The 20,799-nt window shown below is 36.4% G+C and overlaps 1 protein-coding gene across 6 annotated transcripts in view; it reads right to left on the reverse strand.

Moving 5' to 3' along the window:
- Positions 1–20,799, reverse strand: part of phactr2 (phosphatase and actin regulator 2) — a 279,098-nt gene that overhangs the window by 37,677 nt on the left and 220,622 nt on the right. The window contains exon 1 of one of the 6 annotated variants that reach the window (XM_083538539.1): positions 15,092–15,383. The exons of 2 other annotated variants lie outside the window; for them this stretch is intronic. In XM_083538539.1, coding sequence (XP_083394665.1) covers positions 15,092–15,104 — 13 coding nt within the window. In that variant the 5' untranslated portion in view covers positions 15,105–15,383. Of the gene's footprint in view, positions 1–3,782; positions 4,201–15,091; positions 15,384–20,799 lie in introns of those variants that run through there. 3 more of the 6 variants (XM_083538543.1, XM_083538538.1, XM_083538542.1) reach the window with 3 other exon arrangements.

Below are 20,799 nucleotides of genomic sequence, written 5' to 3' on the forward strand. Positions count from 1 at the left end.
ATCTGAGTATTATTTCCCTTACATAGGTACAAAAAACAGATTACAGCTATGTAGGATGCTACAGGAGATTTGTTTAAGAGTGGGACCCTAATAGAGTCCTTGTGGAAGCACTGTAACCTGTGAGCACTGAAACTATTCTAAGAGTGTAGATCTTTTCATTCATCTTAAGGAACCACTTTATACAGGCTTGGGTGTAATTGGGAACACTAGGTGTGAAGCAGGGATACACCCTGGACACACATTCACGTTACACCAGTGTCCTTTGCACAGCACCATGAACACACACAACCAAAAACAAATAGTGGAAATTAAAACAATCCAGCACAACTAATTTACCAGCATGTGTTTGGTAGATAGGAAAAATGTAAGAACACAGAGGGCATCTATACTACTATTCAAAGTCACTCTGAAGGAACCTTTTAGGGTTCTATAATAGAATCAGGTCAAGTGGCTTTTACTGTCATTTCAACCATATACCACACAATGTTCCTCCAAGACCAAAAGTGCTTTTGTGTATACAACAAAAGAATTACACTAGACAACCAATACTAATGAAGTACATGTATGCACATGACAATTATGCAAACAACAACAATAGAACAATGACAGTGTAACACCAAGCGGTACACAGAGCGAATGGAATAAAGTGCAAAGCCACTGTCTAGCAGGTTTTTTTAGTGTGATGTTGCAAGGTGTTCATTTGAGTGTGAGTGTGTGTATCACCCTACAAAGCTCTACACTGCACTGCTATCACACTTACGGTTTACTAATGCTAAGCTTACTGCCAGTGATCATTAAGCAGTTCCGCACCAATCTGTCAATTCTGTATCACTTCTGTATAATTAGAAGTGTATATAATTGTAAATTAACAGCATATCCTAGACCAGGGGTCCCGAACCTTTTTGAAAATGAGAGCTACTTCTTGGAGACCGATTAATGTGAAGGGCTACCAGTTTGATACACACTTCTGAAATAATAAATTTGTAAAAAATAAATAAATAAAAAATATTTTTTTGTAAAAAATAATAAAAAAGTAAAAATCATTTTACTTTTAATTATATGTTATTATTATTAATTAATGATAATTATTTATTTATCATTAATTTATTTATTTATTATTTTAATTATAATAATTAATTAACTATATATATATATATAGTCGTCTATATGTAAATATTGCCATTTTCAAATTCACCCCAATGCAGGTGTGATTTAAAAAGGAATAGCAACAAAAAAAAAAAATAGATGCAGCTCAGTAGTAAGTGGCGCTATGGTGAGCTATATTTAGAAAAGGCCCACGGGCTACTCATGTGGTCCTTGCGGGCAACCTGGTGCCAGCGGGCACCATGTTGGTGAACCCTGGCCTAGACAATCTTTTAATCATTCTCATACCGTCTGTATGTAAACTGTGTATAGTTTTTGCACCATTGTACATACAATGTACATATCTCATAACGTCAATTTGAATAAATCATATTTGTTAACATATATTGTGCCATATACACATCTTGTACATATAAAAATTTTTCGTTTTCATCTATAGATCTTATATACATACAGTACAGACCAAAAGTTTGGACACACCTTCTCATTCAAAGAGTTTTCTTTATTTTTATGACTATGAAAATTGTAGAGTCACACTGAAGGCATCAAGGGCTATTTGACCAAGAAGGAGAGTGATGGGGTGCTGCGCCAGATGACCTGACCTCCACAGTCACCGGACCTGAACCCAATCGAGATGGTTTAGGGGTAAACTGAACCCTTTTGAAGACAAAAGGGCCAACAAGTGCCAAGCATCTCTCGGGGAACTCCTTCAAGACTGTTGGAAGACCTTTTCAGGTGACTACCTCTTGAAGCTCATCAAGAGAATGCCAAGAGTGTGCAAAGCAGTAATCAAAGCAAAAGGTGGCTACTTTGAAGAACCTAGAATATCAAATTTTTTAGTTGTTTCACACTTTTTTGTTATGTATATAATTCCATATATAATTCCACGTGTTAATTCATAGTTTTGATGCCTTCAGTGTGAATCTACAATTTTTATAGTCATGAAAATAAAGAAAACGCTTTGAATGAGAAGGTGTGTCCAAACTTTTGGTCTGTACTGTATATATTCTTATTGTACTTGCTTAACAGCTTTTGCACATTTTTCAATGCATGTAACCCTTACATTTATTTGTTGTACATATATTTACAAATTTATCTGCACTTCTGGTAGATGCTAACCTGCATTTTATTGCTGTGTACAATGCAATGACAGTAAAGTTCTATCTATCTATCTATCTATCTATCTATCTATCTATCTATCTATCTATCTATCTATCTATCTATCTATCTATCTATCTATCTATCTATCTATCTATCTATCTATCTATCTATCTATCTATCTATTAGTCTGATCTGTTTGTGTTGTCTGATAGCTTGTGGGAAGAAACTGTTACACACTCTGGTTGTGAGATGCTTCGAAACCTTTTTCCAGACAACAGAAGGGTTGAGTGTGAGTGTATGTGTGAGATAAGTGGAATCATATAATAGACAGAATTTCATGAATTTCCTCACCTAAGACCTGCATGCACAACCCTATATCCATAAATATATATTTGAAATATACCTGCTTGTCTAAGATTGTTGTGTTTCTTTGTATATACGGTGGATGGTTTCTAGGAAAATGTCTTCAAAATCAATAATCAGGTTGCTGAAGTATGCGTTGGAAAGCAGCACAAACTCTGCTCGCATGCTGACTCATAGTGTCCTGTAATGTTTTCTCGTTAGAGATCGCTTATAGTGGGTGTTTTAGTGAGTCACCAAATTGCAACGCATCTCTTACGACTTTTAAGTGCCCTTTTGGAAAACACTGCCACCTGTTGGAAATCTGTTTACTTTTTACTGGCAGTTAAACCAGGAGTCAGATACAGTCCTGAGGTAGAGTAAAGATTTCACTGCCTAAGCACACCTGAATTGTATTAGTTGTTCCTGAGGATGCTCTGCTAAATAGATAGGACAAATAATAGTTTCATTTGAGGTGTAACATGCAGAGGGATGCCATTTGTTGAATAAAACAAAGACAAATCTCTATGACAATTCATTTTCTAAAAACCGACACCCACCTATTCCATCTCCGCTGGATGAAGACTGTTATTTGATCTCATTAAAGGGTTTTTATTAATAACCTGCAAGCTGCCAAACCAACACTGTACAAGTATGACACAAATATTGTGTACTGTTGCTAGGCAAATACAACATTTTGTTTTATATTTATCTTCAGAATTATTTTGTCCTGTTCCATTTGCTTCTTTTTTAAGAAGCTGATACCATTAACAACCAAACATCACAATCCAACGATTCCTTGTTTTGTATTCTCATCAAGCATTAAAGCAGTAAAACTGCAGACTGCATATAAGCAAAGGAAGAGTACTAAATATTGATAAGGTCTTTTTTCCCTTAGAATAAACTGACTTCAATTATTGGTTAAACTTCTCTTATATTTTCAGGGTGAGATAAAGTACATTAACCTCATTTTACATTAATACTTTTCTACTCATTTTTTTTTACAGAGCGTGGCAATAATTCTGAAGCTGACTATACACCACACAAGCTGTCTGTGGGATAACCTCTCAATTCACTCCCAGCTTAAACATCAATGCATTTATTCCTTTTTTTTAAATAATAAATACAGTTTTTAAAGGCAAAACTAAACACCTAAACAATCTGGGTCCAGTATTTTATTTGTTTTATTCAATCTTACATAAAATGAAATGTACTGCATGCCTAGCTTATCCACATACCATGTTCTTCCTCCATCTGAGTGCAGCTGATCAAACACTTTAATCCAAAATTCTGTGGAATCAAATATCCCAGGAGACCGAAATCTTGACAGAGTGAGTAGGAAACCATCTATCCATTTGCTTGGAAGCAAATACCTTTATACCTTTCCACTCCACCGTAGCCTCGCATCAACACAAATGCAACCCCACTAAATGCTAACTCTTCTAGATCAGCTACTTCCCATAATGAGGGCCGGCCCTCGCTCTGGTGCTCTCATTGCAGATGGAGAGTGCTTGATAGTAACATTAGTGTGCTGGAAACACTGTTCACAGCAGCCACCAACGCATTCAGGAGACAGCTCCAATCGAAATGATGACCACTGACGTCTGTGAAGTGCACCAGCAATCTACTCAAAGTGCTTGTTGGGAGGTAGCCCGTTGCATATAAATACAGCCGCTGCATCGATGTGGGTCGGGGTAGTAGAGTTCATCAATTATTAACTGGCAATCTCAGCACAAAATATCTGGTAATTATTGTTTAAGTGGTGCTCTTTAGTTCTTTCCTCTCCCCAAATGATTTATTTATTAACCGCAAGTCCTGAGGTAAAGTTCTCAAGTGTTGGAAAATATTTTTTTTTCTCCCCAATTGGTGAAAATGTCTAACCACTGGACATAAGAATAGAAGATTGGGAGAGGCCTAGAAGCATCACAGGACAAAGATTGGTACAGGAAAATATAACCACATACCAGATCTGTAATACTAATGATCTCTAGAACACATCTGGATGCAAACCTTTTCTAAGTACCGTAATTTCCGGACTATTAAGCGCACACATATATAAGCCGCACCCACTGAATTTGACAAGATTTTTATTTAAAACATAAATAAGCCGCACCTGTCTATAAGCCACTGAAACTAATGAACTTCACACAGGCTTTAACGAAAGACAGTGTCTCTTACACGGTGTAACAGGTGAAATATGTTGTGGCTCCTTTAAGAACAGAGCGGCATTTTGGGAATAGCCTGCCGCCGCATTTTCCCGGTATTACTGCATGTGTGCAAGACCGAGGAATATGTCCCTATTATTTTCTGATGCTCATTTCTAAGTTTCTTTGACTAACCCGTAACGCTGTTGCCAAGAAAAATTAAAAAGCACGAGTTTTGGAAACCTTCATTCATTCATTTTCTCCCGCTTATCCGTATTCGGGTCGCTACTTCGACTGCTGCCCAATCCTCATAGCACTGTCCCTTACGGTCCCTCCTGCAGGTGGTGAGCCCACGGGAAGGCGGCCCCACGTCACTCCGACGTCACGGACCTTGATATTTCCCTCGTAAGGGACCTCGTTTTGGAAACCTGTCTGTGCTTATATGATTTCTGTTGCAACTGGAGTTAGCGAGCTCTCCCATGACCCAGACTCAACGCGTTCATTGTTCACTGTCTTCCTCCTTTCTTTTACAACTATTTCTCTTGAGAGTATTTCTTTTGGCATCGTCGTGCGTTTAAAAATCACCACCGATGGAAGTTTTTTCCGATGCCGTGCAGCTAGTTTTTTCGTTTCCGTTCAAAAATTTCATTGGTCTAATGTTATGTCGCTCAGTTTTTTGGCTTGAAGTTTGTGAAACCGAGAAAAACCCAGGAAAAATCCATAAATTAGCCGCTTCGTTGTTTAAGCCGCGGGGTTCAAAACGTGGGAAAAAAGTAGCGGCTTATAGTCCGAAAAATACGGTAGATACTATAAGCCTTACAGATACATGTTTCTTACATACTGTATATTTGAATAATTCTTATAGTCTTACATACTCTGACCAGGCATAACATTATGACCACCTGCCTAATATTGTTTTAACCCCTACTTCTGCTGCAAAAGCAGTCCTGACCTTTCAAACATTAATAGCAATAACTTCTCCAGCAATTTGAGCTACAGGAGCTTGTCTGCTGGTTCGGACCACATAGACCAGCCTTCGCTCCCCACGCGCATCAATAAGCCTTGGCCATCCATGACCCTGTCTTTGGTTCACCACTGGTACTTTCTTGGACCACTTTCGATAGATTCTGACCACTGCAGACTGGGAACACCAGAGATGCTCTGACCCAGTCGTCTGGCCGTCACAATTTAGCTTTAATCACGCTTAAATTCTTATGCTTTCTAATTTTTAACATCCATGACAAAATGTACACTTGCTGCCTAGTTTATCCCACCCTAACAGGTGCCATTATGAAGAGATAATCAGTGTTATTCAACCACCATCATAATATTATAATGTCATAATGTTATTGTCTGGGCAATGTATGCACATATATGGAAAGAATTTGTGGAGACTATAAGTTTAATGTGTATTTTGAGCATCCTATTCCGAATTTAGTCCCCATTTGCTACTATAATAACCTACACTTTTTTAGGAAGGTTAGATTTGGAGTGTGCTTGTGGAGATATGTGCTGATTCAGCCACAATGGCATTAGTAATACCAGGTGATAAATGTAAGGTGAGGAAGCCTGGGGTGCAGTCGGTGTTCCAATTTATCATAAATTATCATTGGGTTGAGGTCAGTGCACTATAGCAGGGCTTATCTTCTATTCCACCTCATGTAAAGCGTATTAAAATCAAGTGAATTTTTTTTTAATGCTATCTCAACAAAAGACGACATACAATTGTATGCCTCCATTTCTTTAGTAACAGTTTGGGGAAAAATCACATACTGTATATAATGTTTTATGATAATTGTGTCATTTTTATTGAATAATGTTAATTAATAGCTACTGCACATATTCACCGCCCACTGCCTTGTGTTTTATTTGTACTGTATACATACTTATTTAACTGTAATTTGTTCATTTGCACTATCTATCTATCTATCTATCTATCTATCTATCTATCTATCTATCTATCTATCTATCTATCTATCTATCTATCTATCTATCTATCTATCTATCTATCTATCTAATGAAAGACACTGTCACACTAACATATGTTGAGTTCTACTTGGACGTATTTTAGGACAGTCAAAATTTAGGACTTACTAAAGCAGACTGTGGTTTGTAAGAATATCTGATAAAATATCTGATAAAATCAAAACCTGATACAACATTTAAAACCTAAATTGTAACATTGTAGCAAGTGCTGGCTTTGATAATAAAAATAACACCTCTTTTATTTCTAATATGTTATTTCTACCTACTACTGTATATTCCGTGACTAAGAAAGATTCTCAAATGACTCTCTCTCTCTCTCTCTCTCTCTCTCTCTCTCTCTCTATATATATATATATATATATATATATATATATATATATATATATATATATATATATATATATATATATATAGTTGTTTAAAAATCTGTCATAATATATTTAATCTACAGTTGTACATGCAAACTGTGAATAAGTCTCAAGAACAAGAGGTGCACATTATAGTTAAAGGCTACAGGCTACTTTTACCACAGCACTCTTGAATAATTAAATCAGATAGTTAAATCAGATTTAAGAAGATGCCTATAATCATACAGCTCAAACATACTTATCAATGTGGCCTAACAATTGGCCACTTTAGGGGTTCATTTACAATGTACTCATGACGTTAATAACTCACAAGTTTCTACCCTGGTCCTGGAGTAGGGCAAAGTCCTGCACATTCTGCAGTAACACACTCACACAACACAGAAAGTGCTGTTAATTAACTGATTAAGTGACTCAGAAAAAGTGCAGGGCAAGTTTTACTTCTAGAACAGGGTTGGGGTAATGCATGATTAGAATGCCACATAATGCCTTGTCATGCCACATAATGACATAATAGACTGTTGCCCATTAATACTCACTTAAATAAAGCCTTTTTCCAGTTCTTCTTGCCTGCTTTGCTGCTTTCCACCATTTTGTCCTGTATTTTCTTTTGGTTTCTATAGAAAACTGTTAATTACAGAACATTGCTGAAGTACACTGAACTTGTTGTCAGTTTCATGAAACTAATTTGAGTCGGCATTTCTCCCACCACCACACCTCTACCACCAGCCTGAACTGTTGACAAAAGGACACAAGTTAAGTGCATGGATTCATGCTTTTGACACCCAATTATGACTCTACCATGTGCATGTTATGGCAGAAGCATGAGATTTCTTTTTGAATAAAAACAACATTTCAAATCTTATTTCAAAACAGTTTCCACTGTTTTTCTACCGACAGGAAAACATATTTTCAGAATCTATTTCATGCAAGGTCAGCTACTGCACATGCATATATTGTTTTTTGTGCGTGTCATTAATGTGCATATGTACACATACATGGCTGCAAGCTATTAGCTTGTGCAATTTATTATCTGATATATTTTCTAATGCTGATTTAATTTCACTTTGTTATATTATATAATATATAGTGTAATAATTATATTACACTATAACATACAGGCACTAGAAAGTGTTTCATGCTCCCCACTACTCACAAATCATCCATTCTAACAGTGGACTTTGCATTCAAGTGTAACCTTAAATATTTACATCTCATTATCATTTCAGGTTTGGCCAAGTTGGCCAAGGGTTTTTTATTTTACTTTTTTTTTAGTTTTTGCTTCTCACCTTCTCATTACTTATGCTCTTCATTTAATTCATAAGACTTGACATACTATGACTGAGCTGGTGTCCTCATGATTGTGTTTAAACACTGTTTTTGCATTTTAGTGTATCAGTCCGTGATAAATGAAAAAAACGCAATAAACGAGGGATTACTGTATGTCTGATATACTAAAAGGCAAAAACAATTTGTAAACACAATCATGAGGACAGCAGCCTAGTGCTATTTTATGTATGCAGTACTGTACTGTATTAATATTTAGCTTAATTTTATGATTAATAACGATATATTTATAATTACATTTAATTATTTTAACATAAAACTATTCCCTATGGGTTTTTTGGTCTATCGTGCTATCCGCGAGAGACCGGGAAAATCAGCCAAACAAATTAGTTATGTGGCAAATGCAATTCTGCGATAAACCGGGGGTGCGAGATTCGAGCAGCGATAAAGCAGGGAATTACTGTATTTTGTGAAAATGCTGTTTGTATGGATGCCATTTTTGTTACTGGAGGGACAAAATCTACATTAAGGATTGAAGGAAGAGTAGAAACAAAATGTGACTAAATATCAGGCTTGGTATTGCATCAGTAGAGGATATTTTCAGTCGCAGACACTTCATGGCAGTCAACATCTACTGGGATATAAAAGCCGACTAATGTTCCTGAATTTTATATAGCAGTATAATTTTTTTGCAATTAACAATATTTGTTGAAAAAGCGGACCTCATAGTCATTATAGTATGTACAAAAAATAACATGAAATGAGAGCATGAATCTCACCCATAAATATAAATTTTAGTATTTTCTGTGCAGTTTTTAAACCACCTTATAGTATTAGCATGGCTCTTCCTGCTAGTGGGCTTCTTATCCCAAAACTATGGCACACCAAGGTATGTCAGGTTTCATCAATCAATATTTGACATCCTGCTATCCTTCCCTGTAAGTGATTTTCTTTTTTTTCCAACCAGGATGGCGCAATTTGACAATCTGGGACATTTAATAATAGCACATCACAGGGAGAGTGAAGGGCATTAGGTTTCAGAGTGTGGGGAAACAGAGGCTAATGATGCCAATAACTTGCAGGAGATTTCCCACAACAGACAGAGAAAAGGGATGATCAAACATTCTGCACAGTGACAATAAAAGAATCACAACATAACATGACACATCCTCTTTTAAAGTCAGTTAATCCATGAGTAGAGAATTGAAATACTGTATGATTATTTTATAGAGCTTGAATATTAAAGATACCTTTTAAAATATTTTTTCTGCTCGGGAATATAGGCAGTTTTTAGGCAGATACGGGATATAGCACTGGCGCCTCACAGCTACAGAATCCCCAGTTGGATATGTGTGGAGGTTTGCATGATCAGTCTCATTGTGGTTTTAATTTGGGTTTTCAGGTTTCCTCCCTTTAAAAACATGCCAAGAAGTAAATTGGCAATTGCAAAACTGTGTGTGCATGTGGTTGCACTGTAACGGTCTGCTGTTCATTCCGGAGTATAGTCAAAGTAATTTCTAAAAAACAAATTTCTTAACTGAGGTTACGGTTAAGTTTCTCATTTTCAGATTGTGTGTTCTTTAGGTTCCCTCCCAATTGCACACAAGTGTACATGAGACAGAGAGAGACTGGCTCCCTCATCCAGAGTGTATTTCATCCTCACATCTAGTGTCCCTGGAAAGGCTCCGTATTCACCACAACCCTGGCAATCTAGTTTGATTTCCTTTTCTATTTTTTCAGATGATTTCATTCAAAACTCCCAACATACAGTTAATAGATGTATAGTAGTCTTAAGGTTTGAAGCTTGAACCTTTAATTTTCTAAATCATCGGGCTTAACCAGTAACCCCCATTACTGTACATTTCACATAAGACACTACACAATAATTCTTTGGAAACAGTTCTTCAAGTAACAAGAATACGCATTATTCTTTACAGCCATTTTAAAGACATATTTTACCATATCTCAGCTGTCATATCACACAATCAGACTTTTAAAAAGTTATGAAGAAATATTTAACAAAAAAAATATCTCAAAGTCGTACATAACGCACAATATAATGCTTCACAAAGTCCCTCAAGGCTTAGCCTGCCTATATTTCCCCTTCTTTTTCCCACTCACTTATTAAATTAATAGCCTCCAATCTTCTTATTTCACAATTAGGCCCATAACACACAACTCTTTTTTTTTCTTTTTCCCTTATAGACAGTCTTTTAGCTCAGATCTCTTTTTGTCTGGTAGCCATCTCATTATAGATGTCAATTTATCACTTACTGGTGTACACACCTGAAGATGCATCCCCCACATTGAGATTTTGTCATCTCCCAGGAAATGCTGTGATCACACTGACAATGCGTGAAGTTTTTGTGTGGTTCAGGACAACCAGCTCTCATTGTCTACTCATGCTGTTAATCTGACTCAGTGATGCAGGTTCTCATTTAGAGAATCAGCAGGATCTGGTTGTTCCTTCCCACAGGGGACTCCATGCCTCTTTCAATCTGTTCAGGCTAATGAAGTTATGAAGTTGTCTCACAACACCGCGTTCACATCATGGTAGACACATCAATTGTCAAACTCTGAAAAAGGGACCAGCCTCCACCTACCGCAATAATTGTAATTAGTAATCAAAACTCGCACTGTGCAAGATTCCACTGACACACCAAGTCATTCACCATCATCCCACAAAATTATTCTCAGTACTGTCAATGAGCTTCAAGGAATGAGCTTCACCTGTCTGTCCAGAGAGCTGAGTCACTGTCTGCCTTCAAAATAAAGCCTTAAAATCTGCCTCTTCACTTAACACTTATGAATATATATATATATATATATATATATATATATATATATATATATATATATATATATATATATATATATATATATATATATATATAGTAACTGTATTACTTAACGACTGCACATTCACTTCCAAGCTAACACCTCTTTAACAAGGGGTTACATCATTGGGGTATTCTTGGACCTTCTTGGAGATTACGAGGACAACTGACACATTTTTTTGTTAACTTCATATTAAATAAAGGTTTGCAGGTTTTAAATCTCAACAATGCTAAAGCCAATTGTGGCTAGGACTCATAAATTGCAAAATTGTGCTCTCTCTGAAAAAAGCTTGTTCTGTGTAAACTGGATGATAGACTGTCACTCTTTTGTCAATCATAGCAAAAATATCCAATCCTGTCTAATTATAGGTTCATGTGACTGAAAAGGTCCCGCTTTCCTCTGAAGGTGTTAACGTAGCATGTGGCACAGCGTTAACCGCAGTTTAAAACTATGGTTTCATTTGTTATGGATTAAGCAGGTGCCTGTTTGGTATCTGCCATGTAATGAGGAGCCAAAGGATACCAAAAAATGTATTACTGCTATAAAAGAGAACATCCAGCTCTAGTTGATAATACTATTTTCTTTATGTGAAAACTATTTTGTTAAGTTTGAAAAGTTAAATACAAGCTTAGAAACTTGCCTTTAATTCTACTGACTTCAAGTGTTGCTAGTCTAAGTTAAGTTAGTCTAAGTAATTTTTGTTATTCTATCTTCATACTTCCTCAGCATGACTGTTAAGCGCTGCGATAGAAGTTGTATATTGGCAAGAAAAAAACTGGGGAAAAAATAGAGTAATAAACAAAAAATCTAACAAACAGTATGATGCATTTTGAAAACACAAAAAGTGAACATTAGATGATCAGCACCTCTCAGTTAAACGAATGTGAAATGTAGATAATCTGCAGAGGGTCACTTATACTGCTCCTTTAGTTTTTGTTTTTTTTGGTTAATAAGTACTGTACAAACACACACGCACACTCAAATATAAATAAAAGGTCAGCACACCTAAAAGATCATAGCACCTTTTCCCAGCTAGCTAGCTTTTAGAACCCCAGCTAGTAAAAACTGCTGCGGTTTGATCAACATAGTCTTACAGTTCCAAATTCATAGCTATTTCAAATAATGTCTAGGAGCAGGTTTGCTCTCCATAGCTGGCCTCATGACTTCATCTGTATAAAATCAAACATCTAATCATGTACAACTTCCTTTGGGATCATGTGAAGTCTTTTATATCCCTAATAAATAGAAGCAATAGTCTTTTTTTTTCTTCATATCAATCCCTCATACGTTCAAGCATCCACTGTCCACAAACAGAAGGTGATAAAATATTCATAAGGCATTAACATTTGGTGAAGCAAAAAGGAACAACAATCTCAATGTCACCACATCATTTATATTCTATCCTAACCATAACAATTTGTATTTCAAATATGTCTTTTGAATATGTATCTGAAACATCCCCAGAGTGCTTTCTTCACCTGCCATTATAGGATGTAAAACTAATATCATTCCCATATTATTTATCTATTCTCTTACAAAGTAAAAGAAAGGAAAGAATTGAGTGGACATAAAGTAAACCAGAGGATTACATTTACTCCGTTGAGCATGCACATTTATTCACTACCCTTGAGTAACAAGAGTATGTAGAACATGGCTTTAAAACCAATGTGTTTTGGTTGTTTTTAACCCTTACATATGCTTCATATCCTTTACCTTCACTGTATGATCTGGAGCCCGGCCAGAGAATCCCTTTATCTTGTATCTAAACCATATTTTGAACCACAGATCCATTTTAAAATGTATATGTAGCTTATCTGACCTTAGTAAATGGGCAATTAATCCTTATGCATTGTTCCAGAGAGCAGGGATTGTGTATTTTTCTTGTTTGTATTTATTTCTCTTGTACACCACTTGTTTGCAGAAAAAATAATTTGCTATAACACACTATTACTATCACCTATATTACATGAAATGTAGGTGATAGTGATATAATATAAAAAATAATATATATTTTTATAATACATGAAAACATAACAGCAAAAATTATGTAAAGATTTTAATACACTATACGGATAAAAGTTTGTGGACACCTGACAGTAAGATTTATACTGTATGTGCTTGTTGAACATTCCATATTAAAACAGTTCCCATTTGCTGTTATAATAACCTCCACTCTTATGTGAGGAAGTTCCACTAGATTTTAAATTGTGATGGAGATTTGTGCTCATTCAGCCATGAAGGTTAGAGTCAGGTACTGATGTAGAATGAATCTCCCACTCCAAATTAGGTAAACCATATGTTTATGGAGTATCTTTGTGCACAGCGTCATTGTCATGCTGGAACAGATTTGGGTCTTCTTGTTCAAGTAAAAGGAATATGCAATGTTACAGCTTACAAAGACATCCATATAGACACCTGTGTCAATATAATGAATATTGGCAAGAATATTGAAGAACTGTCGAGGTTCCATCAGTATTCCCATAAAAGTATAAGCAGACATGTACAGTTTCAATCTTTCCCTATAAACGCAGATTTCTTTGATTTGACACACACCAGCAGTGGATCTAAAATCCATTTCATCAGATACAGGTCAAATGTGACCAGCAGTGGATCTAAAATCCATTTCATTAGATACAGGTCAAATGTAAGTCAGAACAACCTCGATGTGCAAAAGATTATATCACATAAAATTGTCATATTTAATTTTTTTATTTATTTTCATCGTTGCACATTTCTGGGTCACTTTAGGAAAAGGAAAAAAAAATCTATTATAAAAACAAAAGCATTTACAGAGATTTTACTGCTGCCAAAATAATACAAATAAATAAAAGAGGTTGAAATTTAAAACATATATACTGTATATATATATATATATATATATATATATATATATATATATATATATATATATATATATATAGTGTTAAGGTAAAGAAAAAACGTTTGCAAGCTAGTTGGGAGCACTGGACTGCAAACCCCTTACTTGCATGTTAAAATTAACCAATTTCTATAATTAATCTCTCAACTATTTTTTTAAATGGCAGTTCTATACATACTCCTAGCAAGTATCCTTCACTATCCATTACATACAGTATATGCAAATCCATATATGTTAAGGAATAGTTCTACATCACACTTTTTCAGACTGGCCATTTATTGGATTATGGTCATCATGTTGCTTCACTGTTCTCTGAATAAAACAAGCAAAACTAGTGTCGTTGTCTTCACTAGGAACATCCTGTCCCATTGCTGGATACGCAAATACTGAAAACCAATTTCTTTTGCAAATTTGTGTTGCAAATATTTTAGGGACTCTTAATATGCATACTCAGTCCATGCAGGTTTATCACAGAGTGAAGGACAAACGCTTAAGTGAAAGCTCACTGACCAAGCCAATCATCAGGGCAATTCACAAACACACCGACACTGATTACAGTGAACACAAGAGGAAATGCACTGTATATTCGAAAGCAAGTGTCAAGGAATTTCCCTCAATTGCCACACAAATGATGCTGTATTCTGCAATATGACTTATCTACAGATACAGTATCATAAATTAATAGGCTTGTGACATGACAAGAAGTATAGCGACCTCCTTTGATCGCATCATATATCCGAACTCTGATATCTTATACTGTTGCATTTTGTCACTGGGTTATTGCCACAATTAAACACTGTGCTAGCTTGATTTTATTTTTAGCATGTCAGTTGAAATGAATCCTAGAGCACTGTAGGATTCAGGCACATAATTAGATCTCCAATGTTATACTGGTTACTGGTTTCTCTGACCTTTAATTTACCTCACTAGAGTAGCAAAGTTTATGAATTACACTTCCCAGCATGTTCAATCATGCACACACACATCCATATAAACACACATACACATGTATCCACATGCACAAGTGTAGAATGAAATGAACAACTCACAGGCATGCTCCATGTCTGGAAGGAGAGAAACCGATTGATTCAGTGACTGGCTGCTGTGTTTCTTCACTCACTCTTGTCTATCTCTTTCTCTCTCGCTCTATCCCCTTCCACTCACCACTGTCAGCCCCTCCCGCAGGACTCGCACAGTATTCCTCACTGCAGTGGAGCGCAGCAGGAAGAACACTGAGGACGACAAACAGCCATTACAGCCATTAAAGCAAACGGACTTAGCCTGGATAAGAACATCAAATGGGACCTTCCAATCCACTGGGGCTTTCAGATTCAGCCCAGAGCCATGAGAGAGAATGAGGCAGGTTGGGGGTGGATGGTGGTGGGAGGGTGTCTATGTTTAAACAACAGGAAGCTAAATATCAGGATTCTCTTGTCCATTCATTCTGAGCCGATTCAGAAAACAGTTAAGCAACACACAACCACTTTAAAAATAGCTTTAAAACAGGAGCTTTTATTCAGGGTATTGGACTTGTAGGCTAAAAGCATTAAAGCAGCACCTCAGTTGAGCGTGTGTCATAGGCACTTTTGTGAGTCTCTCACTATTTTTTTTCGGTCTATTATCTGCAGCGGGACGTGACGCCAAACCCTGGCCAAAAAAAGCATAAATCTTCGTTGCTGATATTGGTGGGAGCGAAAGGGAGCTTTCACATCTTACCCCTAGAGGCTTGGCAGTCATATGAGCCAAGTATTTTAGTATTTGCTTTTATGATTAAACTAAAGCAGAGGCAAGATCTGTATCAGGTTTGCGGGGGCGATCTAGTGTCAATGGAGCTATGTTTGTAAATCCGTACATACTTTTTCTATCCAGAGTCATTTTTATTGGTCAATTCTTACGTTCATTCATCTACGGGAATTTATCTTCTTGCTGATCAGTCATGCCAGATTCCGAGGCTATCCTGGGAATACTGAGCATAATGCAGGATTACACACAATGCAAAATACACACACATACACCCAATCCACCTACTGCTTTAGAGAAACCAGAAAACTCAAAGAAAACTAATGTATAATATGGAATACATGTCAAACGCCACATATGCGGTAATCTATGCTTAGGATCGATCGACAGACCTTGAAGCTGTCATGTGGCAATAGTTTATATCCTTCATATCAAACAACATGCATAGTTTTATAATAGTCGTTGCCTGTTCTTCTAATAACACATACATTACACTGAATTAAAGAAAGTAAAAGTAACATGAGCTCATTTCATTACTTTGCACGTTGCATATTTTCCCTAATTTGATTACATGCTAAACCATTCCTTCTATGCAAATCTGGCCTGGAATAAAATAAAAGCATTGTTACACTGCTCAAATTTTCAGCGACATAAAAATGCACAGTGTAAACTCAGTTAAAATGTATTGGCTGATTGCTGACCAAAATAAAATTCTGGAGTTTGAGTGTTTTAGCGCATAGCCTGTGGCTAATAATCCTCTAAATAAACCTCTGATCTAAAAATTTCGTAAAACGTGGATGTCACAGTACAAAGTCCACTTCCTAGAGCAATTCATTAAGTGTCCCCATGTTGTTGAACCAGCATTAAGATCGCATTGCGAGATCAGTGACATCCTGACGATCTTGTGTGTTAGTGTGCCGGATATTAAAGGTCCACACTGGGACTTTTTAACTAAGCAAGTCTACTTTTACTTCATAAACAAGTACTGGGAGGGATGAATTATAGCTGAATAAATTTTTTTACAAATTATTAAAATAAAATAAAATAAAATAAAATAAAATAAAATAAACCAAAACCCTGGAAATTGTGTTTTCAGTTTGCTACTTATAAGTGAACATCTTGAAGGAGAAACTAAAAAAAGATCTCTCTCTCTTTCTTTCTCTCTCGCTCTCTCTCTCTCTCTCTCACACACACACACACACACACACACACACACACACACAGATGAATATTACCTGCCATCTTTTGTTGACCAACTGAGGGTGAAAAACTTTTCAAAGCAATAGTTGTATATATTTATGTACATGTGTGTGTGTATATATATATATATATATATATATATATATATATATATATATATATATATATATATATATATAATATGTGTGTGTGTAATTTTTTTTCCCCCTTAATATTTGTCTATTTATGTACAAATTGAGAAATTGTGTGAAAATAATAACTGGTGGCTCAAACCCAGAGGTGGGAAGTAATGTACAAATACGTTACTGTACTTTAGTAGATTTGGTATCGATACTTTACTTCACTATTTATTTTTCAGACAACTTTTTACATTCACTCATTACATTTTTAAACAAAAAAACTGTACTGTTTACTTATTACATTATTTAAAAAGGCTCGTTACTTTAGTTTTGATCCATTGATTTGGTGAAATGTCAATATTTTTTATTTCTACTGCATGCTGATTTCAGCCCATCAACCGATTTCCTGTCATTGCGCGCCTTTTTCAATCTACTGGTGTATAATGTCCTGCTCTCACTCACCACAGATGTAGACTTGTTTACAAAGCTAAGAATGAGCAGGGCAGAAAGCAACAAGGAGTAAAGCTAACATGGATGAGACAGAGGGAGTAATGATGTAAACATGACTGAGAACAGAGACACTCCTTATCACCTGATTATCATCGTTATCATCATCATCATCTTTTCTCTGCTTGCTCTATATGTGGATGTTCAGCCTGGACACATTCATTAGATAACAAAATGTTTAATTTCTTTTGTATATATATATATATATATATATATATATATATATATATATATATATATATATATATATATATATATATATACAGTGAGGAAAATAAGTATTTGAACACCCTGCTATTTTGCAAGTTCTCCCACTTAGAAATCATGGAGGGGTCTGAAATTGTCATCGTAGGTGCATGTCCACTGTGAGAGACATAATCTAAAAAAAAAAATTCCAGAAATCACAATGTATGATTTTTTAACTATTTATTTGTATGATACAGCTGCAAATAAGTATTTGAACACCTGAGAAAGTCAATGTTAATATTTGGTACAGGAGCCTTTGTTTGCAACGTTTCCTGTAGTTTTTCACCAGGTTTGCACACACTGCAGGAGGGATTTTGGCCCACTCCTCCACACAGATCTTCTCTAGATCAGTCAAGTTTCTGGCCTGTCGCTAGTTTGAGCTCCCTCCAAAGATTCTCTATTGGGTTTAGGTCTGGAGACTGGCTAGGCCACGCCAGAACCTTGATATGCTTCTTACAGAGCCACTCCTTGGTTATCCTGGCTGTGTGCTTCGGGTCATTGTCATGTTGGAAGACCCAGCCTCGACCCATCTTCAATGCTCTAACTGAGGGAAGGAGGTTGTTCCCCAAAATCTCGCAATACATGGCCCCGGTCATCCTCTCCTTAATACAGTGCAGTCGCCCTGTCCCATGTGTAGAAAAACACCCCTAAAGCATGATGCTACCACACCCATGTTTCACAGTAGGGATGGTGTTCTTGGGATGGTACTCATCATTCTTCTTCCTCCAAACACATTTAGTGGAATTATGACCCAAAAGTTCTATTTTGGTCTCATCTGACCACATGACTTTCTCCTATGAATCCTCTGGATCATCCAAATTGTCATTGGCAAACTTAAGACGTGCCTGGACATGTGCTGGTTTAAGCAGGGAAACCTTCCGTGCCATGCATGATTTCAAACCATGACGTCTTAGGGTATTACCAACAGTAACCTTGGAAACGGTTGTCCCAGCTATTTTTAGGTCATTGACCAGCTCCTCCCATGTAGTTCTGGGCTGATTTCTCACCTTCCTTAGGATCATTGAGACCCCACGAGGTGAGATCTTGCATGGAGCCCCAGTCCGAGGGCGATTGACAGTCAACAGTTGATTGCTCCAACAGTGGACCTTTTTTCACCAAGCTGCTTGGCAATTTCCCCGTAGCCCTTTCCAGCCTTGTGGAGGTGTACAATTTTGTCTCTAGTGTCTTTGGACAGCTCTTTGGTCTTGGCCATGTTAGTAGTTGGATTATTACTGATTGTATGGGGTGGACAGGTGTCTTTATGCAGCTAACAACCTCAAACAGGTGCATCTAATTTAGGATAATAAATGTAGTGGAGGTGGACATTTTAAAGGCAGACTAACAGGTCTTTGAGGGTCAGAATTGTAGCTGATAGACAGGTGTTCAAATACTTATTTGCAGCTGTATCATACAAATATATAGTTTAAAAATCATATATTGTGATTTCTGGATTTTTTTTTTTAGATTATGTCTCTCACAGTGGACATGCACCTACGATGACAATTTCAGACCCCTCCATGATTTCTAAGTGGGAGAACTTGCAAAATAGCAGGGTGTTAAAATACTTATTTTCCCCACTGTATATAGTAGGCTGTCTAAAATCTAACCCAAATTCTTTTTTAACGGCACTAAATTTTATTAATGCGCTATCAGCGCGCAATTCTGTTTTACCATTTTTATAAAAAAAATATATAAATACATAAATAAATAAATAAATATTATAGAGGCGAAATTAAAACCTTTAGCACAACATACATTTATTCGCGACGTCCTTTCTTTACTTTTTATCTCTTTAGAGATAATATTAATAAATAAACTCCACCGAAAAAAAACTTTTATTTGTTTTATTTGTTTTAATGTGTTTTAATTATGCACCTCAAGTCTCAAATCAAACGCCAATTCCACCATGATTCACACAATTAAACCTCTGGGTGGCGTTTTGTGTTTTTTTCCTCATAATGGCGAAACGAACTTAAATAACTATCTTTTTTTGATTGTACAGATAAGAACAATAAATCATTCGAATCTGTAAATTGTCTACTTTTGTTCGTTTACATTTATAATAACAACAAAACGCTGTGCTTTTGTAAAGAAAGTAAACAGACAGGGGGCGCTCTCTGCCATGTCATCTCCCTTCGCAAACATAAATAAAACAACCTGAATATCAGTGAATATTTGCCTCACAGACATAAATATATGTATAGAAACCTCGCAATGTCTTTTACATAAACCACAATAATAACGAATAAAAAATATTCACTGTTTATGTAATGGGTATGATTACATAAATCAGTATCATTTATACCATAAATCAAATAAAACCATACCATGAATCGGTATGATTATGATAACAGCTTCTTGACTTGACTTGAAGAGGTGCAGTTTCTTCGGTATCACCTCATTAACTGTCCGTGTGGAAACATAGTAAAGGTTCCGTTTGGTGAATTGATGATTTACGTAATTTAAACCACCATTATTACTTTAAAATATTTACAAGATTTTTTTTTTGTCTTCATGCTCTATGTTGAACTTGGTTTTACTTTTTGGTTTAACGTTTGCGTAAAGCATTCATATTTCTCCATGTCCGTGTTGCTTAGAGTATTAAAAACATGAAGTATGAATATATGGGCTCTTGGGCCCTTGAGCAAGGCCCTTAACCCTCTATGCTCCAGGGGACCCTTACGAGAAAATCAAGGACCGTGACGTCGGAGCGACGTGGGGCCGCCTTCCCGTGGGCTCACCACCTGCAGGAGGGACCGTAAAGGACCAGTGCTGAGAGGATTGGGCAGCAGTCGAAGGCGGGGGCCTTGACAGCCCGATCCCTGGACACGGAGAAGTGTCTGGGGAATCTGCTTAGACTGCTGCCCCCGCGACCCGAATTTAAAAAAAACGGATAAGCGGGAGAAGATTAAATGAAATGATGATGAAATGAATATATGGTACAT

The sequence above is a fragment of the Silurus aristotelis genome (assembly GCF_946808225.1).
Source record: "Silurus aristotelis genome assembly, chromosome: 4".
NCBI lineage: Eukaryota > Metazoa > Chordata > Actinopteri > Siluriformes > Siluridae > Silurus > Silurus aristotelis.